This window comes from Nyctereutes procyonoides, unplaced genomic scaffold (genome assembly GCF_905146905.1).
Source record: "Nyctereutes procyonoides isolate TBG_1078 unplaced genomic scaffold, NYPRO_anot_genome, whole genome shotgun sequence".
NCBI classification, from domain to species: Eukaryota; Metazoa; Chordata; class Mammalia; order Carnivora; family Canidae; genus Nyctereutes; species Nyctereutes procyonoides.
The window spans coordinates 4311944-4334181 of record NW_026575025.1 but is presented as its reverse complement, the minus strand read 5'-3'; the positions used below and the strand labels follow the sequence as shown (position 1 = coordinate 4334181).

The following is a 22238-nucleotide window of genomic DNA, read 5'->3' as shown; positions in this document are numbered from 1 at the left end:
CTCTCTGTGTCAAATAAATAAATAACATGAAAAAAAGAATTTTACATTGCACAGTGGGTCCCCCTCCCAAAAGAATTTTACCTCTATTTTCATGAAGACTATTATGCTATAATTTTCTTATTTAGTAATGCATTGTTGGTTTTCTTATCAGAGTAAAATTGACCTCATAAATAGTTTGGAAATTCTCTTTCCTCAATTTTCTGAAAGTTTGTGTCAAGCTAATTTTTTAAAAAATCTTCAACTGTTTAGTAAAATTCACCTGCAAAGCCATCTGTACTGGAGTTTTCTTTATGGGAAGGTTTTTACTCATGAATTTCATTTCTGTAACAGATATAGGGCTATTCACATTTTCTATTTCTTGTGTCAGTTTTGTCAACTTGTGTCTTTCAAGAAAATTTGTCCATATAAGTTCAATTCCTGAGATGAAATTGTTTATAATGTTCCCTTGTTATCCCTTTAATATCTGCATGATCTATTGTATTATCTCCTTTTCCTTTTCTGATATTGAAATGAGTTTTATTAGTTAATTAATTAATTAATTAAAATATTTTATTTAGTTATTCATAAGACACACACAGAGAGAGGCAGAGACATAGGCAGAGGGAGAAGCAGGCTCCATGCGGGGAGCCCGATGTGGGACTGGATCTCGGGACTCCAAGGTCATGCTCTGGGCCAAAGGCAGATGCTCAACCACCAAGCCACCCGGGCATCACTATCAGTTAATTTAAATGAAAAAATGTTTATCAATTGCACTGATCTTTTCAAATAATTAACTTTTGGTTTCATTTCTCTTCTGTTTCATTTTTACTTTTATTTCTTTTTATTTCCTTTGGGTTTTACTTGTCTTTATTTTATCTTCTTAATGTGGAAGCTTAGATCAACAGTTTTAAGCTTTTTTTATCTTTCAAATAAAAGCATTTGAAGTTATTGACTTCTCTCCAAGTATTGCTTTCCATGTAATTTTTGACATGTTGGGTTTTTAGTATATGTGCTGCTGAAGCGAGCATGACATGTTGGGTTTTAATGATTGTTCGATTTTCTAATATCCTTTGAAATCCTTCACTTACCTTTGTTAATGATTTCTACTTTAGTACCATTATAAGTAGCGAACATAAAATATGACTTCAATCTTTTGAAGTTATATTGAGACCTGTTTATGGCTAAGAATGTGGCCATAACATATGGCCATATTGTCTTGGTCAGTGTTTCATGCACACTTGTAAAGAAGTTTATTTTGGGGGATCCCTGGGTGGTGCAGCGGTTTGGCGCATGCCTTTGGCCCAGGGCGTGATCCTGGAGACCCGGGATCGAATCCCACGTCGGGCTCCCGGTGCATGGAGCCTGCTTCTCCCTCTGCCTATGTCTCTGCCTTTCTCTCTATCTCTCTGTGACTATCATAAAGAAATAAAAATTTTAAAAAAGTTTATTTTGCATAATTAGGTGGGTTGTGTTATAATATCAATTATGTTAAATTGTTTTATGATGTTTAAATCTTCTGATTCTTACTGTCATTTGATCTGTTCTATCTATTATTGAGAGGAGAGTGCTAAATTTCCCAACTCTAATTGTTGATTTACCTGTATTTCCCTTTATTTCTGTTGGGTTTCTGCCTCATATATTTTGAAGCATTGTTATTAGGGGTACGAACATTTAAAATTGTTTGTCATCTTGATGAATGATCAATTTGTCACTTTGAAGTGTCATTTTTAATTTTTGGTAATTCTTTTTGTTTTAAAGTCTACAATATCAGGTATTATGAATTCTTCTGCTTTATTTTTCCTTTGTGTTAAGATACATATATGTAAAATTTCCCATCTTAACCATTTTTAAGTGTACAATTCACTTGTATGTACATTCTAATACATCTGTAATACATTCACATTGTTGTGCAGCCATATCCACTATCCAGCCCCATAGCTCTTTTCATTTTGTAAAACTGAAAATCTATACCTGTTAAATAATAACTCCACATACTTCCCTTCTTCTAGTCCCTGGAAACCACCATTTTACTTTCTGTCTTTGTTTTTTTTTTTTTTCTTTTTCTTTCTGTCTTTGATTTTGACTACTCTAAGTACCTCATATGTAGACTCATACAATTTTTGTCTTTTTGTGACTGGCTTATTTCACTTACGTACTGCCCTCATGTTTCATCCATGTTGTAGTATGCATCAGAATTTTCTTCGGGCTGAATAAGATATAACATTTTGCTTATCCATTCATCTGTTTATGGACTTTTGGGTCATTTCCACATTTTAGCTATTGTGAATAATGGTGCTACGAACATGGATGTATAAATATCTCTTCAAGTTTCTATTCTCTTGAAAATATATCCAGAAGTGGAATTGCTGGGTCAAATATCAATTCTAATTTTTTGAGGAATCTCCATATTGTCCACAGTGGCTGTACCATTTTACATTCCCACCAAAAGTGCACATTGAGTTCCAATTTCTCCCTGCCAACATTTGTTTTCCAGTTTTTGGATAATAGCATACTTTTATGATTATTTGCATGGTGTATTTTTCTCCCAATTTTACTTTTAACTGTTTGTCTTTTTATTTAACATGTCTTGCAATCACCATATACTTGAATCTTGATGTTTTATCTGGTCTGATGATCTTTTAATTGGCCCTTAATGATGACATTTAAGGTAATTATTCATATAGTTGGATTTCAGCCAACTATTTTGCTATTTCTTTTCTATTTTGTGTATGTTCTTTTTTTAAAATGATTTTATTTATTTATTCAGGAGAGACACAGAGAGAGAGATAGAGGCAGAGACACAGGCAGAGGGAGAAGCAGGCCCCATACAGGGAGCCTGATGTGGGACTCGATCCCGGGTCTCCAGGATCACACCCCGGGCTGAAGGCGCAGCTAAACCGCTGAGCCACCAGGGCTGCCCATGTGTATGTTCTTTTTAATTTTTTTCCTGCCTGCTTGCCTTCTTTCAGATTAATCAAGTATTATTTAGTGCTACATGTTATTACTGTTTTTGGCTTCTTGGTTATATTGTTTGACTTTTTTTTATTGTTTGACTTTTTAAAAAATTGTTTGCTCTAGAGACTAATATATATATATACATATATATATATATAGAGAGAGAGATATGGAGATATATATATATCTCCATATTGGTGAGAAGTCCACATTCCTAAACATGGTTTATTTATAATGATTCATGACCTGAGCCCTCCCTGTGTCTCCAGCCTTTCTCCTAAGCCCTGCAAGCTCATCCTGTTAGATCTGTTACAGTTTGTTAATGTTCCAGAGTGACCCTGACCTTCAAGGCCTTATCAAATGCATCCGTTTCCAACACTCCACCATCTCACAAGCTAACTAGGACTTATCCTTTGGAACTCAGCCATCATAGTCTATAGCAATTGTATGTGCGTAGGGCTTCCCATATGGGGCCAATGCATGTGTCGGGGTTGAGGGTGAATCTCCCTGCTGCTTGCTTCCATGGCCCAGTAATCTCTTTTTTAAGGCATTAGTAAGAGTACTTATTGGAATTAAACAGAATATGACTTAAATGGAGAGAACTGGCTTGTACAGAACATAACACAGAGGACCAACAAAGTCATGAGAGGTGCTGAAGGTCACAATGTTCCTGGCAAGGCCAAAGAGAAGACAAGAAGTGGAATGGCCAGAAGACCACCAAGTCTTCCCAACTTGTGTTAAGGGATCCTGCTTATTTCATGGGGAAAAGAGACTTTTCCTATTCAAGGCTTTGCACAGGCCTGGGAAACCTAACACACTGTGGAAGCCCCAGAACGTGTAGGGTCGGTGGCAGAGTTCAACAAATGTCCCATGGAGTGAAAGGAGGTGAATTTCAAATGCCAGCAGAAAAACTCTCACACGGGCAGGATCTTTATTTTATTTTTTTTTAAGATTTTATTACACACACACACAGAAAGAGAGGCAGAGAGAGAAGCCCGCCCACGCAGGGAGCCTGATGCGGGACTCGATCCCGGGTCTCCAGGATCGCGCCCTGGGCCAAAGGCAGGCGCCAAACCGCTGAGCCCCCCGGGCGTCCGGGGGAGGATGTTTTAAGGATGCCCTCGCTTTAACCCAGCGAGCCTTCTCCACGGGTGCAAGCAGGCACGCACTGGCCGAGTAGCCTCCGTGAGTCTAAGGGCTTCAAAATGGGGAAACTGAGGCCGGGGGGGCGGAGGAGGCGCCCCACGTGCCAGGCGAGGAGACCGCGGCCAGCGGCGGCCTCAGGTTCCGAGCGCGGGTGGGCGCCCGGCGGGTCGGGGAGCCCCCGGCAGCGCGCGGGTCACGCCGGGGCGTCCGCGAGGCCCCGCTCCGCAGCGTCCGCGCCCCCTCCCCAGCGCCGCCCGGGGCCGCCACCCCGCACCGCAGCGCCGCGGAGCGCAGGGGGCGGCGCCGCTCGCGCTTCCTCGCCCCGCGGCGGCCGCGTCTGGTCTCGCGAGGCTCCGCCGCCCTCCGAGGCCGCCTTCCCGCCGCGGCCGAGCCTTCCCCGCGCAGCTCCGAGGCCCGCGGCGCGGCGGCTGCAGCCCCGGCCCCGCCTGCCTCTCCGCTCCCGCCGCGCTGCGGGTGCGCCGGCCTGGGCCGTCCGCGGGGGGCGAGGTGAGCCCGGGAGAGCCCGGCCGCGGGGGGCGCGGGGTGGGCGCGGGGTGAGCCCGGGAGAGCCCGGCCGCGGGGGGCGCGGGGTGGGCGCGGGGTGAGCCCGGGAGAGCCCGGCCGCGGGGTGCCGGGGGGCCGGGGGCGCAGGGTGCAGCCGGGGCGCCCCGGGGTTCGGGGTTCGGGGTTCGGGCCGCGCGCTGTCCCCCCGGCGAGGAGTGCTGATCACGCGTTGTACCGGGCGGGAGCCCGGAGCCAGGGTCTGTTCCAAGCGCCTAGCCCACGATGGCTCGTTTTTTTTTTTTTTTTTTTAGATTTTTTAAAAAAGATTTTATTTATTTATTCATGATAGACATAGGGGGAGACAGAGGCAGAGACACAGGCAGAGGGAGAAGCAGGCGCCATGCAGGGAGCCCGATGTGGGACTCGATCCGGGGTCTCCAGGATCACGCCCCGGGCTGAAGGCGGCGCTAAACCGCTGCGCCACCGGGGCTGCCCCGGGGCTGCCCCCCCCCCACCCCCCACCCCGTGACTCGTAACATTTATAGGCTCCGCTGCCCTGTGCTTCCACCGCGCTCTGCAGGTGAGGACACCGGCCCGGAAAGTGGAGGGCTCGTGGCCAATGGCAGGAGGAGACCCCCCTCCCCTGGCACCAGTGCTCCCCTCCACCTGGCTGCGCCTGAATTTGGGAGACCCGCCCCGCCCCGCCCCGCCCCCGTAGTCCTGCCCTTAGTCCTTACACACCATCCGCGCCAGATCACCGGGCAATCTCCTGCCCTTTAGCCCTGTTGACATCATCACCGCAAAGCCCCTGGGCCTCCAGGCTCTTTCTGCTTTGAGACAGAAAATTTTAACCTGTTTTATTATTATTATTATTATTATTATTATTTTATTTTAATTGAGGTCAGCAAGAACGGAAAAGGAACGATGATGATCCCTTAGGCTGCAGAATGAAAAACCCCATAAATGTAAAACAAGCAAAAGCAGCTATAAGGTTACAGTCATATAAAAGTAGCAAGGGTAGCCCCCTGGCCCTGAATAGATCCTTAGCAGAACTGAGTTGTTGAAGCCATTGCACACATGGCTACGACTGGTAAGGGACACAGGAAAGGGTGACTAAACATAAAGGAAGGGGTCTATGGAAAATGGGAAGGGCCTCGTGACTCCCCATTCAGTTTGGCTACTGTGAAAAGCCCTTCTTTTCCGAATGCTTAATTCAGTCCCTGAATGCTTCTGTGTTTTTTGCAGATGTTCACTCTGCCTCAGGAAGAATCCAGGGCACCTGCCACTGGTCTGGGCTCAGCCTCCACACGGGACAGTAACTATGGGGATGGTCTGGAAAGAGAATGCTCCAGAAAACCAGACCAGAAGCTGCCAGAGTTCTGTGCAATGGGTGATCCCACTGCCATGTTTTCCTCTAACAGCTCCTACCTCTCCTCTAGAGGAGGCATCATTAAATGGTTCTGGGACTCAGCGGAGGAGGGCTACAGAACCTACCACATGGACGAGTATGATGAGGATAAGAACCCCAGTGTGAGTGAGACCCCCAGCTCCACTGGAACCCAAGGGGAGACTGCAGGGTGGGATGCCCTACCTTGACCAAGAGGGTAGCTCCTAGCCTGTTCTAGATGCTGGGGTTACAGCTATGAGCAAAAAAAAAAAAAAAAAAAAAAAAAGCAAAGTTCCTGTGCTCATGGGATTTTTGTTTTAGTGGAGGAGGCAGATGGAGAACAGGCAAAAAAAAAAAAAAAAAATCCCTGTAATATGTGGTGCTAAGTGCTATAGCCATTTATAAAGCCAGGTAAAGAGGATAGAGAACAGTGGGGTAGTCTGAGGATATTGCTGTTTTATGTAAAGTGGTCACAGAGGGCCACTTCCCTAAGATGACAGTTCAAAGTGGAGACCCGAAGAATGTGAAGGATTGTATTAGTTATCTGTTGCTGTGTAACAAATTAGCTTAGGTTTCAGCAGCTGAAAGGAAACATTTCATAATTTCTGGGGTTCAGGATCTGGGCAGGTGCCTCAGGCTCAGAATCTTCTGTGAACTTGCAGTGAAGCCAGGGTCATGGTTTCATCTTAGGCTTGACTTGGTTGAGGAGCAGGAGAGAAGATAGCTTCCAGGCTCATTCACGTGGTTGTTGGCAGGCCCGGTCCTTCGCCACACAGGAATCTCCATGGGACTGGCTCACGCATGACATGGCAGCTGGGTTCCCCCAGGGCAGGTGATCCAAGAGAGAATGAGACACCATGAGTACCCAGGATAGAAGCCGTAGACCTCATAACCTGTTCTTACAAGATGTCACATCTGCCCCTCCTGAGAAGCGGGTCACTAGGTTCTGCCCACAGTCTCAGAGAAGGGATTACACAAGGGTGTGGATACCAAGAGGTGGGGATTGCTCCCTGGGAGCCATCTGAGGGGCTGCCTGTCAAGGTGAGCCCTGCAGAGACCTGGGGGAAAATGTTCCAGGCAGAGGAAAGAGTGGGTTCAAAGGCCCCAGGGTGGATCTGTGCTTGATGAGTTCAAGGGACAGCCCAGGGGCCAGTGTGGCTGGAATGTAGTGCGACTGGCAGGAGATGAGGTCAGAAGGATCGGGGGTGGGGGGTGGGGGGGGGGTGGAGACCCTGTGGGGCTTCATGGGACACCGACAGGCTTCTGAGTTTGGACAGAGCAAGATAAAAGGTGTTGGGAGGAGGAGCAGTATGATCTGATTTTGGTTTTCAGAAGATGCCTTGGGGGCTGGCTACCGTGTAGAGGGTAGGGTGAGTGCAGGCAAGCAAGGGAAGAGGGCAGCCTTTGCAAGAACAGAGATGAGATACTCCACTGGGGAGCTTCACTGGTGGCTCCATTGGGGTCTTAGCCATGGAGGGTGATAAGGGACTGGGCTCTCCACCTGTTTTGAAGGTGGAAGTGGCAGGATTTGTGGACGGATTAGTGGTAAGCAGAGGTGCCTACTGGTTTGTTCCTCAGGGGTCAGCAGTTCTAGTGCATGAGCCTCCCTGGGGACTCTGCGGGACAGCTTGAGGTGGGCCTTTCCCCCTCAGGTCCGGGGAGACACTGCCTCGTGGGTGGGATCAAAGTGTTGTGTGGTTGCCCGGGGTCTCCCATGGGAGCCCTTCTTGGCTGACAGGTATCCCTGTTTCTGTTCTACTGCAGAAGGCACCGCAGCACTGCTTTACTTTGTACATTCTCTTGTACTGTAAACATGTATCTTCTTGCGAGATACAGTGGTGTCTCAGGCATGCATCCAGCCTTCAGGGATCTGGTCATCCAGTGGGGGAGATAAAGCATGTACATTGGTCCCTGTGACCTGGAAGCAGAGACTAAGTGGGGTGCTCTAAAGGGCAACAGATCAAGAGCTTTGGATTCCAGAAGAAGAAAAGATACCTTTCTAGGTGGGGTTCTGGGGAGGCTTCCTGGAGGAGATGGCATTAATAGAGCTTTAGAAATGTGAAGATGGGACCAGGGAGCTGAGTGGAGGTGGGACAAGGAAGGGTGTTTGGAGGGGCAGGATTACTCCCTCTTTGCTTTCCTGACTCAGTATGCTCCTCGGGCCACCCTTTGGGACCCCTGGGCTGTGCTCACCCTGCCTCCGTCTCTCTGTCTCCAGGGCATCATTAACTTGGGCACCAGTGAGAATAAACTCTGCTTTGACCTGTTATCCAGGCGGGTAAGTCCTAGTGGCATCAGCAGCTCCCAGGGACTGTCTTTTCTTGGATTTCCCTGGAACACTTCCCTGATAAGAGCCTGCTGCTTGCCTCAGCAGCCCTGGCCTGAGCCAGGAGACCCAGGTTCCAAGTCCGTCTCAGGGACAACCTCTGTGATCTTGGGTGAGTCACTTCCCTATTTGGATCCTGCTTCTTCACCTCTTCCCCACACTCAGTCCCTCCGGCTGCTGGCTGGGTCCTGCTCTCATGAGGTGGGGGTGGGATAGGGAGCATTCAGTGGGGTGTGATCAGTATTTAACAACTGGCTCTGGGGTAGGGAGGACTCTGATTTGTAGCTTTTGCCAATTCCCATAGTGTAAATACCTCCACCGTGGCTGATTTCAAGCCACGGGTATGACCTCCCTGTACACAAAGTTGGGAAAAAAGGGGTTGTGGCACCCATTATGTAGTATCCCCACCATCTAAACACAAAGATGGAAATAACCTCAAGAGCACATGTAGGAATGTAGTGACATAATCAAAAGCAGTGATGTTTTAGTTATTACCTTCGTTTATTACTGGTGTTTTTATTTTTATTTTTATTTTTTTTATTTTTATTATTTATTTATTTATTTTTTTAAATTTTTATTTATGATAGAGAGAGAGAGAGAGAGAGAGAGAGAGAGAGAGGCAGAGACACAGGCAGAGGGAGAAGCAGGCTCCATGCACCGGGAGCCCGACGTGGGATTCGATCCCGGGTCTCCAGGATCGTGCCCTGGGCCAAAGGCAGGCACTAAACCACTGCGCCACCAGGGATCCCATTACTGGTGTTTTTAATGCAGTGTGCTTATTTGTACATTTATACAGTTTAATTAAAAAAAATTTTTTTTAAACATAGCCTGTAAAATTCCTGGAAACTTACTAAGTAGATTTCTTGAGCTGGTGTGAGCCATCTCTAGCAAACCACTAAATATGCCTGATAAATGTGTTTTCCAAGGCCACGGACTCAGAGTCTGGGCTTGTGGTGGGAGTGACGGCTGACCCAAAGGAACTTATTTCCAAGGGAGACAAATCTAAGACCTAAGGGGAGAGGGATATAGGGAGGGGGCTCAAAAGGCATGGTCTACCTACCAGTTCCCTGCTGCACTGACCCACAGAAGTAAAATGTGAGCCACATATATAATTTAAAATATCCTGTTAGATAAGTAAAAAGAAACTGGTAAATTCATCTGAGGAATATATTTTATTTAGCCTAATATATCCAAAATAGGACCATTTCAACATGTAATCAATGTAAAAATTTGGCATATTTTACGTAGTTTTCATATCAAGTCTTTAAAATCCAGTGAGTTGGCTCAGTTCAGGCAAGCCACAATCCAGGTGCTCAGCAGACATGCATGGCTAGCGGCCTTCGACTAGACAGGGCAGCTCTATGGGCAGAAGGGGAGAGGGAGAAGGTTGGAGTTGTGTCCAAGTGGCTGATTGCCTTTCTTCCTTTGGTTCCCTTCTTAAGACTTCTGGCTTTCCTTGGCACTGTGTGTGCAATGCTCTGGGAGTTACCCAGCATCGGGGCAGGGTGGGGATGGTGTCGAAACAGCCGCATTTTTTAAAGATTTTATTTATTTATTCATGAGAGAGAGAGAGAGAGAGAGAGGCAGAGACACAGGCAGAGGGAGAAGGAGTTCTCCATGCTGGGGACCCGATGTGGGACTCGATCCTGGGTCTCCAGGATCACACCCTGAGCTGAAGGCTGATGCTCAACCACTGAGCCACCCAGGCATCCCAAAATGGCCACATTTTCCAAAGCATAGGGTTGAACTGAGCCAGGAACACAATGGCCTGAATCCCTCCAGAAGTTGGAGCCAACACTGAGGGGATGGCACCCAATTCTAGGACCCCTTGTGTCACCCCAAGGAGAAGCCGAGTAGCATGGTCTATCACTGCCTCTACAAATCCACCCCTCTGGGTTTTTAATTTTTTAAATATATTTGTTTATATATTCATTCATTCATTCATGCAAGCACAAACATATGAGCAAGGGGAGGGGCAGAGGGAGAGGGAGAGAGAGAATCCCAAGCAGACTCTCCCAAGCAGCCCCACAAGGAGCTCAGTCAGGTGCTCGATCTCATGACCCTGAGATCATGACCAGAGCAGAAATCGAGAGTCAGATACTCAGCCCCACTCTTCCCTCTGCCCCTAGCTGAGTCAGAGTGACATGCTGCGGGTGGAGCCATCATTGCTGCAGTACCCTGACTGGAGGGGACATCTGTTGTAAGTAGTTGCCATGGGCCAGTGGTTCTCAGCCCAGGGTGGTTTTGCTCCCCAGGGGACATAGGGCATCTGGGAACACTTATGGTTGTTGTAACTGGGGAGGAGGTATTATTGGCATTTCCTGGGTAGAGGCCGGTGATGCTGCAAAACCTCCTACGATGCCCAGGAAAGCCCCCACAACATATAATGACCCTGCCCCAGATGTGAATATGGCAGGTAGAGAAAGCCTGCTTGAGGCTGAGGGCCTGTCCTGGAGACCTGGCAGTCGTGGGGTCTCCTGGAACATCTGCAGGGAGAGAGCGTCTGGCGGTCTCACCCAGCTCAGGAGCTCCCTAGCTTGGTTTCTCGGGTCTGAGGCATGTGGGGGGCCTTCGGGCATGGAGCCCTTGTCGCCATGCTCTCAGTGGCTTTAGAGGAACCAGAATCAGTGTTGTGGGATGGGATGCTGGCTAGGGCATTTCCTTCTGGTAAGAGGGGACATGGTAAATAATGCTAATTGGGGTTTGTACTGACTGAGCACTTGCTAGGGGCAGCTGCTGTTCTAAAGGGCAGTGGCCAAGCAGGACTTGATTCCAAAGCACATGTTCCTGTAGTAATTAGGATGGTAGGCCCTGGAGACAGCCTGCTGGCTTGGGAGTGAACTGTACCACTCAGCAGCAAGTGACTGATTTCCCTCGAGCCTGTTTCTCTGTGAAATGGGAATGACAATAATAATAGCATCATACGATTGTTGGGAAGATTGAAGGAGTAAAGTTCCCTGAGTAACTCCTAACTCCTGCATAATGTAAATGCTCAATGACACTTAGCAACAGTGACTCTGACGATAGTTATTGTTATGATAGCACTGTTATTAGTTAGAGCTGCATGTGGATGGAGTGTTATTTTTGGTATCCTGGCGGCCTGTGTATTAGGTGGTGGGTCCTGTCCTAGAACTACAGAGAATGCAAGTCTGCATGCGTGTAGGTAGTGGTGAGGTGGGGGGCTGGTGGCCCTGAGATGCGGAGGCCACACTGACCCCGCTGCCCTCGTGGGAAGCCAGAGAAGGATAATGGATCTGGGTGAGGATTGACCAGAGGAGCTTTGGGATGGGCTGTGGGTCGGGGATGACGAGCACTGCCCATCTCTCTGTCTGATCTCTAGTCTCCGGGAGGAAGTGGCCAGATTCCTGTCTTTCTACTGCAAGAGCCCTGCACCCCTTAAACCAGAGAACGTGAGTAGCCCCCTGCTCTGCTCTCCCCTGCTCCTCTGCCCACCTCCCCCAACTTTTGACAGTGGGTAGGGGTAGCATGGGCTTGGGATCTGCCTTTCACTCAGTTTTGACTTGATTCCAGGTGGAATTAGGATACCTCTTCCCTTTTTCTTCCTCATCCTAGATATTTAGGGGATATAATTTGGATACAGTTTCTGTTCCAGTTTGTTCTATGGTCCCTCATTGCCTCCACATCCTGGGGCAAGACACATGGAGTGGCCAGCCCCCTCTCCCTTGCTCTGTTGATCTAGAGCACAGTCCAAAGAATAAATCACAGATGCACTGGGCTGTTGGGCAGGAGAGGCCTTCAGCTTCTCCTGGTGGCTTTGCCATGACAGAGCCACAGAGGGCACCAAGATGGGACCTGCTCCCCCATCCCCACAACCGCTAGCCCAGATGCAGCTGGAGATCCTTGTTCCTCCTGGACAGATACTCATCTTTGTCACACGGATGTGTCACCCTTAGGTGGTTGTTCTGAATGGCTGTGCCTCCCTCTTCTCTGCTCTGGCCACAGTGCTGTGTGAGGTGGGGGGTAAGTGGCCCATGGCCTGCTCTGCACGGGGCACTGCCCTATGCCTGCAGTGTCCACAGTTGCCTGTCTTTGCGATGCTTTCGGCCATAATAGACTACTAGACTGCAGGGGGCTTAATCAGTGGCTTGATGAGATACTCGGATATTGGCAGTTTCTGAGGAGGTCGACATGATGCCAGGGTTCTGGCCTTCTCTCTGTGATGACCTTGGTTTTTCCTTTCATGTGATGGCTGTCGTGTCCTTTCATGACAGTGGATCTAAAGTAGGGAGAAAGGGTAAGGTTGTGTCCTGCCTGTGTCTTTTTTTTATTGGCAGGGGGCAGGAGAGATACTCTCCCCCCAAAAAAGTCCCAGCAGAGCCCACCTTATGTCTTATTGGACAGAACTGACTCACAAACCCATTCCCCAAGCAGTCTCTGGCAAACAGGATAAGAACCACAATTGACTGAAACCAAAAGTGGTTCATCCCCAAGGGCCAGGGATAGGCCACCTTCCTCAGACTTACTGCAGGTCATATCCGGGAAATCTGGTGCTCTCTTAGCCAGAATACTGGAATGGCTGTTGAGTAGGCAGTCAGCAGCGTCTGCTACAGGAGCCATAGTTGGCCAGAGAGCGGGTCATGGCCAGGGGTTATTGTCGCCAGAATAGAGGCCCACTCACTCCAGCTTCACTGACAGTGATTACATGGGTAGCGTTTACTGACCACGTGCTATGTTACAGGCACTGGCCTAGGGCTTTACACATAGACTCATTTAATCCTCACTTCTCCCCTCTGAGCTAGGCTCTGTGCCTTCCCCGTTCCACAGAGGAGGACACAGGGCATAAGGAGTTAAGTAACTTGTCAAATTCATACAGAGAGAGAGCGGAACTAGGATTTGAACCACAAGATGAAGATTCATCACAAAGACAGGCTAGGCAATTCCTCCCCATTTGAGAACCGTCAAGAGCGGGATCAGTGTCACCCTCTCCACCTCTCACAGGGGTGTGCAGTCCCTCCTCCTCCCCTTTGTACATGCGAGCCTCTCTTTGGACCTTCCTCACCTCCCACGTGGCCCAGGGTAGCTGCCCCAGCTCCATCTGCTCAGATGCACCTCCTCATCTCATGAGTGTCTCCGCTTCCCGGAGTGACGTCATGGGAGAGAGCACGTGCTGGGTGTCTGGCTGCCAGCGGATCAGCTCCCTTGGGTCCCTGGTTTACATCTGCTCCACTCCTCGTGGCTGGGATAGGGCACATGTAGGACAGAGGCTGCCCCTCCCAGAGCTGTGAGTGGGGCAGATAGGAAGGGAGGGCAGCCTGACCATGCATCCTCTTGAGAACTGGAGGAATGCCCGCCTCCGTAGTAGGGTAGACCTTGGAGGTCATTATCAGCACCCCCATCCATGGCGAGAGTCTTCTGCATGACATCTCCCTCCCACCCCTGCCAGATGGCTCAGCCTTGTGTTTGTGTGTCCCCTGTACAGGGAGGGTCCACTCCTCCTGAACACACTCGATCTTTGGGCAGCTCTGTATGTTGTCACATTTGTTGAAGCTGCCCGGATCCCCCGGTGACTTCAACTCACTGGATCCCAGTCTGTGCTTGGAGGGGCCCAGCAGGTGGAGAGCTTCAGTGGGATCCTCTGAGGCTTGGTGTCCTCCTTGGTAAAGTTAGGGTGAGAATAGTACTGATGTCATAGAGTGATTGCGAGGATCGAATGAGATAACACACAAATACACGTTTAGCCCAGTTCCCAGCATGTAGTAAGTGTTCAGTAAACGTTAGCTACTGATGAGCAGAAAAGGGACTGATCTCAGGGAATCCAAACGTTAGAAAGAGCTTGGGAGTTGAAAGATGGAGTGTACCCCCAATGCTTTCCCAAAGACATGGAAAGCTGGGAGGGACGTGGAGCCTGTGGATGGGGGACTGGGTGTTCTGGCCACAGGGTGACAGGCGCTGGCCCACTCCTGCCCTCAGAGGCTTTCCTGATCCCCGCCCCTTACTATGGAGCCATCACACAGCATGTCTGTCTCTATGGCAATGTCCGACTGGTCTGTGTCCATCTGGACAGTGAGGTAAGAGTTCCTGAGAACCCAGGTAAGGCCTGGGCCTTCTTCCTAGAGGTGAAGACTTTCCTGTCTCTGAATTTGAGGGGAGTCATGGGAGGAAGTCCCTGCTGAGGGCTCTGGGGTTATGGCTGGAAGGGGAGTAGAGCCTTCTGTTGCCCATGGCTGTCCATAACCTGGGTTCCCTTGGGGCTCCCCAGGTCCTGGCTCTGAGGTCTCCAGGTTTAGGGTAGAAGCCAAGGGCAGCCCCAGGGAGACTACAGCAAAATGGCGGGGTGAGGACAGGCAAAGCAGACCTCAGCCTGTAAGTTCTTGGACCCCAGTCAGAGGATCTATGGGGGCTCTTCCCCACTCTGAGTGATGAGATGTCCCTGATATAATGGGGTGGAGAAGGGGGGCCTTGGGGGGAGTGAACTTGTCAGAGTTTCTTCAGAGACTATTCTTAGGAGGCTAGAGATAACAGGAGAGATCCCAGAAGTTCAGGTTTGGGGGATCGGTGAATTTGGCTGGTGGTTTTTCTCCATCTTTCCCCAGGTCACTGGGCTGGACACACGTCCCTTCCAGCTCACAGTGGAGAAGCTGGAGATGGCCCTGCAAAGAGCTCATTCTGAGGTCTGGGAGTCAAATCAAACCCAGGGCTGGGAGGGATGGGTCTGAGCAGGGTGCAGACTTCTGTGGCCGATCTCATCCTGGGAGCAAGGTTGGCCCTCCTCAACAGGGTTGGGGTTTCAGATGGTCACAGGGAACCATTATGGGGGGCCAATCAGGAGCATACCCTTGGAAGGTCTTCCCACTAGAGCAAGACTCAGACCTACATCTCCACAGTCAACCAGGGAGCTTAACACCTCCACCCCTCTTCCACCCTATTTTGACTCAGTGGGTCAAGTGTGGGGCTTAGGGGTCTGTAGTGCATCAGTCTCCTGGTGATTCGAGGACGTGATTCCCCTCTCACTTGGTCGGGGCCTACTGAAGAAAGACAGATGGGATCCCTGGGTGGTGCAGCGGTTTGGCGCCTGCCTTTGGCCCAGGGCGCGATCCTGGAGACCCGGGATCGAATCCCACGTCGGGCTCCCGGTGCATGGAGCCTGCTTCTGCCTCTGCCTCTCTCTCTTTCTCTCTCTGTGACTATCATAAATAAATAAAAAATTAAAAAAAAAAAGAAGAAAGACAGAGACAAGTACTACTCCCATGGCTTCTTTCCTGCCCATGGTCATTAAAGGTTTTTTTTTTTTCTCATTAAAGTTGTAAGTGCCTACTGTGGGAATTCTAAAAGGGAAAACCCCTATCCATTACTCTACCAACAAAGACAACCTGTACCAGCATTTGGGCATTTTTGCCTCTGGGCTTTGTTCTCTGCCTTTTTTTTTCTTTCCTGGTCCACACATTTGCACATATGTATATCTGCTGCAGATACCTAATTCTCTGCCCTTGTTTGCGTCACATTGGGTCATGAACCTGTTCCCATCACATTTCCCTGGGAGTCTGCCCAGCAATCGGCCCCATTCGGGCTCTGGCCTTCAGGAGGAGCTGAGCGTTTTCTGTCCCACTGATGGTTTCAGGGTGTGAAGGTCAAAGGTCTCATCCTCATCAATCCCCACAACCCTCTGGGTGACATCTACTCCCCAGGAGAGCTGCGGGACTACCTGGAATTTGCCAAGAGGTGAGGCACCCCACAGTCACCCCTCAAAACATCCTGGCCAACCAGGATACTGATGGGGGCTTTGGGACAGGCCTTCAAAGTGAGGAGTGGAGCCAGACTTGAGTCTGGGTCTGTGTGTACATAATTGTTTGGCGCTTCATGGTACCCTTCTTCTGTGGAGGTACCCAAGGCCCCTCTTCCACGGTGCTTCAAAAGCCCCGCTGACATCTGCTTTGTATGCCTGGCTTCCTGTTTGAAAAAAAAAAAAAAAAGATGCAAGAAAGGTGTGTCTGGAAAAAAATTTGGTAACCTTGGGCTCAGCTGTGGTCCTCTTGGATTTCTGAGTCATTGCCTCCCCACCCTGTGGGACACATTCGGCCTCAGACCAAGCCGTCTCCTCCCCACTCCCTGCCCCTCCAGGCACAAGCTGCATGTGATGGTGGATGAGGTCTACATGCTGTCCGTGTTTGAGAAGTCGGCAGCGTACTGCAGTGTCCTGAGCCTGGAAGGGTGAGCCTGCCCTGCCACAGCCGACTCTGCCAACCCCGGTCTCCTGGCCCCTTGTGGCTTGGCCCATAGGATGTGACCTGTCCTAGGGCAGTTCTTCCATTCAGCTGGTCCCACTGTCCTCAGATCCTCTAAGGAGAAGACGGGATGGCTGGGCTACATCAGGGGTTTTCATATTGTTCTGTGGCCTCTCTGAGAGCTCCAAGGAGGGGCCAGGCCATAGGATTCCTAGGGGTGGTGGTGGGGAGAGGGCTGCAAGGGTGGGAACTGGTCTCTGTTGCTGTTCCCCTTATCTGCAGAGTAGCTTCAGCCCCATGGATGTATGCATCCATCCATCCATTCATCCACTCACTAATTCATTCAGCAAATCCGTCTGTAGCCCCAGGCATGTGCCAAGCACTTCTAGCTATTTGGGCTTTTTCATTAGATTTAGTCCAAGCCAAAAATCTGTGGTTGAAACAGCTTTGGAAACTCTTGGATCAGATCATCTGTAAAGTCTGTAAATGTGACATTGAGCGAATCTAACAGTTCTTGGTTTTGTTCAGAACTTTGGACCCTGTGAAGTCCTTTCCGTTGGTTCTCTCAGCTGATTTTCACGAGGCTCTGCCAAGTGGATGGTTGTTACACCTGTTTGTTTATGGATTAGGAAAGTGAGACACAGAGAAATAGCAACTTGTCATCTACTCTGTGCCAGCCACTGTGGTAGGTGCTGGGAGACAACAGTGAATGAGAAAGACAGGCCCCATATTATGTGGAACTTTTATTTCTAGCCAGAGAAAACATTTTAAAAATTTTATTTATTTGAGAGCAAGAGGGAGAGACAGTGAGCAGGAGGGAGAGGGAGAGAGAATCTTTTTTTTAAAGATTTTTTTTATTTATTCATGAGAGACACACAGAGAGAGAGGCAGAGACACAGGCAGAGGGAGAAGCAGGCTCCATGCACCGGGAGCCCGATGTGGGATTTGATCCTGGGTCTCCAGGATTGTGCCCTGGGCCAAAGGCAGGTGCCAAACTGCTGCGCCACCCAGGGATCCCTGGGATAGAGAATCTTAAGCAGACTCCATGCTGAGGGTAGAGCCCAATGTGGGGCTTGATCCCATGACTGCAAGATTATGACCTGAGCCAAAACCAAGACTTAGACACTTAACCAACTGAGCCACCTAGGTGCCCCCAGGGAAAAAAAAAATTTTAGCAGCTAAATACACAGTCATTTGCGGCTGTAAATGCTAAAAAGGGGAAGTCTGGGGAGGCATGAGGGGATCTGTTTGGGGTCCCCAGTGGGCCTGGTCTACTGGGAGGTGGTCAGAGAAAGTCTGAGGAAATGGAGCTTGATCTGAGCTATAGATCAGGAATTGGCAAATAGTTTTGGATCAGATGGCAAATATTTTAGGCTTTATAGGCCTTTGGTCTCTCACTCAACTCTGCCTTATAGCACAAAAGCGGCCCCAGACAGGATGTATATGAGAAAGCATGGCTGTGTTTCAGTAAAGCTTTATTTACAAAAACAGGCCTCTGGCCCGGTTTAGCATGCAGGCTGTAGTTTGCTGATCCTTGCTCTGATGCACATATAGGGTTTAGCAATTCAAGAGATGAAACCAGGGCTTCACACAGAACCAGAACCAGATTCATCCAACTCCTCATTTGTTCAGCCAAACATGTATGAGCCTCTGTGGATCTGTGTTGCTTCTGTTCCCACACTGTTCTCTGCAGGTTGCCTGACCCCCAGAGGACCCATGTGATGTGGGCGACCAGCAAGGTAGGTTCTTGGCTGGCCTTGGGTGTCAGGGAGGTGGGAGGGCAGAGAGGGGGGTGGAACCAGCTTCCTCTGTGGAGGGCTGGCCACTGCCTAGGGTGCCTTTCTCCTGTAGGACTTCGGGATGTCTGGGCTCCGCTTTGGCACGCTGTACACAGAAAACAGGGACGTGGCCACTGCGGTGGCTTCCCTCTGCCGATATCATGGCCTCAGTGGCTTGGTCCAGTACCAGATGGCACAGCTGCTCCAGGACCGTGGTGACTGCCTGGGCCTGGGCCCTTGAGAATGGGGAAGAGGTTGTAGTTGGTCGGGGACTGGCCAGGGATCGTGGGTGCCTCTTGCATGAGAAGACTTTAGGGTGGTGTTCGAGAGCCCCAGGACCACAACTGGGTTTTTAACTGGCTTGCTCACTCCCTGGCTGTGTGGCCCATTTCCTTCACCTCCCCAAACCTCAGTTAGTGTGATTTGTCAATTCAAATAGTACCTGGCATATAAGAGCCACTTACTTGGTCAACATGAACTCATTATTATCATCTGTGAGCATTTGAAAAAAGAGAGTAGATGCTACAAAGGGAACACGGTTATAATGGAAGCATCTCTGCCTATGAGGGTCTCAGATACTGAGTCTTAATAGCAAGGTTCCAGTTTGGGGTGATCCAGCAAAGGTGATCTGTAACTGGAGCTAGATATTCTCATCGCGCCATCTCATTCCAGAATCCTAGGAAGCAGATATTCCTTTATTTTCCCTGGTATTTTATAGATGAGGAAATGAGGGCCGGATACTCTAACCTGCTACAACAGCTGAAATTGAAAATAGCAGTGACACCCTCAAGTGTTGGCGAGGATGCAGAGCAACTGGAACTCTCGCACTGCTCTGGGAATGTAAAGTGGCAGAGCTGCTCTGGAAAGCAACTGGCAGTTACTTGCAGAGTTATACATACACTTAGCAAATGGCCCAGCAATCCCACTCCTAGCTCTTTACCCATATGGTCACTCAAAACCAAATATTCACTATGGGAATATTTGTAGCTGCTTTGTTCACGATCACCCCAAACTGGAAGCACCCCAAAATGTCCTTCCATGGATGAATGAGGGAGCAAAGTGTGGCACGTCCACACGATGGAATACGACTCTACAGTGAGATCTAGGGCAGCACAGACTAAGCTCAAAGGCATTGTGCTGAGTGAAAGAGGCCAGTCTCACAAGATGGCATGACTGTAGGATTCCTCTCGTGACATTCTGGAAAAGGCAAAACCAGAGTGATGGAGAACAGACCCTTGGTTGTGGGGGGGCAGGGGAGTGATGTGACTATAAACAGCACGAGGGTGTTCTTTGGAGCAAGGGAAATGTTTGGTGTCCTGCTTGCAGGGGGTGATGACACAAATCTGTACATGTGTTGAAACTCATCAAATGGGGGTCTCCTGGGTGGTTCACTCAGTTAAGCATCTGACTGTTGGTTTCAGCTCAGGTCATGATCTCAGGTTTGTGAGATCAAATCCCGCATTGGGGTCCATGCTGGGTGTGGAGCCTGCTTGAGATTTTCTCTCTCCCCCTCTCTCTGCCCCTCCCCCTGCTTGCGAGCGTCTCTCGAGCTTGCCCACTCTCTCTCAAAAAAAAAAGAAATGTCAAATCATTAAAAAAACCCCAAAACTTCATCAAATGAGACACTAGAGAAAGTTAATAAAAAAGATGAGGACGGGGAGGCGAAGTAGCCAAAGGCCCCACATCTTGTGAGTGGCCAGGCCAGGATCTGAACTGCAGCCTCTGTGACTCGGAAGCATCCCTGTGTGTGAGTGGGCCATCCTTCAGTTAGGGTCTGCACCCTGAGGGACTCTGAGTCTGCAGGCTGGGAGCTATGAGGCCAGGTATCTGGATTTTGGGGGCTTTTTACTGGACATTGAATATTCCCATCCTCCCCATCAACCAGCTGGAGAAAGGGTCTTGGCAGCTCGTGGCCCTTTTCTTTTCTTTTTTAAAGATTTTATTTATTTATTCATGAGACACACAGAAAGACATAGGAGAAGCAGACTCCCTGTGGGGAGCCCGATGTAGGACTTGATCCCAAGGCCCCAGGATCACGACATGAGCCAAAGGCAGATGCTCAACTACTGAGCCACCCAGGTGTCCCTCATGGCCTTTTTCTTGTTACCATTTAGACTCATGGGACAGAGTGGAGGATTGATGAGAGATTTATTTTTTGGCTTCTCTTTTCACCCAAACAGACTGGATCAACCAGGTGTACTTGCCGGAGAACCATGCCCGGCTCAAGGCTGCCCACACCTATGTCACGGGGGAGCTCCGGGCCCTGGGGATCCCCTTCCTGAGCGGTGGGGCAGGCTTCTTCATCTGGGTTGACCTGAGGAAGGTAATGCAAGTGGGGCTGTAGGCAGGGAGGGAGTTTAAGCCTCTCTCTCTGGCAGGGGAGGGGTAGGGGTGTCTCATCTGCAGCCTGAACCCCTTCCACCCTCCCAGTACCTGCCCGAGGCCACCTTTAAGGAGGAAATGCTGCTGTGGCGCTGCTTTTTGGACAACAAGGTGCTGCTGTCCTGTGGCAAAACCTTCGAGTGTAAAGAGCCTGGCTGGTTCCGCTTGGTCTTCTCAGACAAGGCCCACCGCCTCTGCCTGGGTGAGTGACCTCACCTCCTCACCATGCCCTTCATTCTGTCCTCCCTCTTCTCGTCTCACCTGTGGCTCTAGCAGCCTCAGCTGGCTCATCCTGCCCGCCCCCTAGCCAGGGTGCTAACTTCTCCTCCCCAGGGATGCAGAGGGTCCGGCAGGTGCTTGAGGGCAAATCCCAGGCAGCAGAAGCCCCGTCTTCCTGTCAGAGCCAGGAGCCAAGGAGCCAGCACAGGTGAGCTGGTCATCGCCCAGTGACTGCAGGGCCTGGCAGCAACCGCCAATCTGAGCTACTTGGGGCTGGGAAGACTGGTGGTGGATGACACATTTGGCAAGAGGGTACCCGACGCGGCCTCGCCCCTGAAGAAGAACCATTTCTTGCCTCTCTCAGAGGCGGTGAGAGACTCCTCCAGCTGTGCTATGCTCTGGCCCTTCCCCCTCTATTAAACACGACTGGGAGACACTAGAAGCCTCTGTTGTGAGTAATTTACAGAAGGGAGGAGTCGTGACTGCTCCTAACCACAACCGTTAGCCCCTCTGAGGACATGGAAAGAAAACAACTGGTACCTTCTTTTGATGGCACCTTCCTTCCTCCTTCGTTGCGGGGGACAAGTCAGAGGGACAACACAGAGAAGAACGATTACTGCCCAGAAATAAACAAGAGCGATAATTTCCCAACTACCAGGAGAAAGGAGTTACTTCCGTATGTTCAGATGTTCTCCCCATGTTAGGGTATGTGGGCCCACAGGACACCTGGGACCCGGGACAGGCCTCTGGGTGGACCACGGTGAACAGGACTCTGTGGTGGTGATCGGGAAGGGCTTCTCTGCCTCTGGGATGCTCTTCCTCCTTCTCTTTCCTGGCAAGGAGCTGCCTGCACGGACCATCTCACACCCGAGTGATCTGGCCATGACTGTTGGGGCGGGGGGGATAGGGGCTGGACCTCAAACCAAGGCTTGCCTTTCCACCCTAAGTATATAGAGGGCCATTCATGCCATCCTCAGGGTGCTTTAGTTCAGAGCCCAAATGAGCTTTCTGAACTGACCTGAAAGCTGTGTGCTAAGGCCCCTTCTCTGGTATCTCCACTGCCATGTAGAAAAGCTTTCTCTTTCTTTGTTTCTGTTTTAACAGTGTCAGTGTATATATGCTGTAAACCATAACATTTGATAAAAGATTTGCTTTCCCCTACATTTCTGCCTTTCATTCGTTCATTCCTTCTCCTTGTCTTTTCTTGAATACCTTCTATGTGCCAGACACTGTGCTGGTAATTTATGTGCATTATTTCTAACTTTGACAATTCCTGGGAAGCTGATGTTATTATCTCCCATTAGAGGGCAGCCTGGGTGGCTCAATGGTTTAGCGGCACCTTCGGCCCAGGGGACCGATCCTGGGGGTCCTGGGATCGA

At 49.8% G+C, this 22238-nt stretch overlaps 1 protein-coding gene across 1 annotated transcript; it reads left to right on the top strand.

Moving 5' to 3' along the window:
• Positions 1-4430: 4430 nt before the first annotated feature.
• On the top strand, positions 4431-22020 carry ACCS (1-aminocyclopropane-1-carboxylate synthase homolog (inactive)). The gene is made up of 15 exons (XM_055312520.1): positions 4431-4587; positions 5830-6114; positions 8190-8249; positions 10427-10497; positions 11638-11707; positions 12212-12278; positions 14229-14326; positions 14852-14929; positions 15877-15977; positions 16377-16466; positions 18174-18219; positions 18332-18473; positions 20439-20581; positions 20689-20842; positions 20974-22020. The coding sequence occupies exons 2-15, from the start codon at positions 5830-5832 to the stop codon at positions 21069-21071; spliced, it is 1503 nt and encodes a 500-aa protein (XP_055168495.1). The 5' UTR covers positions 4431-4587; the 3' UTR covers positions 21072-22020.
• The last annotated feature ends 218 nt before the right edge of the window (positions 22021-22238 follow it).

Excerpts from the sequence above, each read along its gene's own strand:
- ACCS (XM_055312520.1), top strand. The coding sequence starts at position 5,830 with ATGTTCACTCTGCCTCAGGAAGAATCCAGGGCACCTGCCACTGGTCTG. Across the intron at positions 8,250-10,426 it reads TTGACCTGTTATCCAGGCGG|CTGAGTCAGAGTGACATGCT; the intron begins GTAAGTCCTAGT and ends CTCTGCCCCTAG. Across the intron at positions 11,708-12,211 it reads CACCCCTTAAACCAGAGAAC|GTGGTTGTTCTGAATGGCTG; the intron begins GTGAGTAGCCCC and ends TGTCACCCTTAG.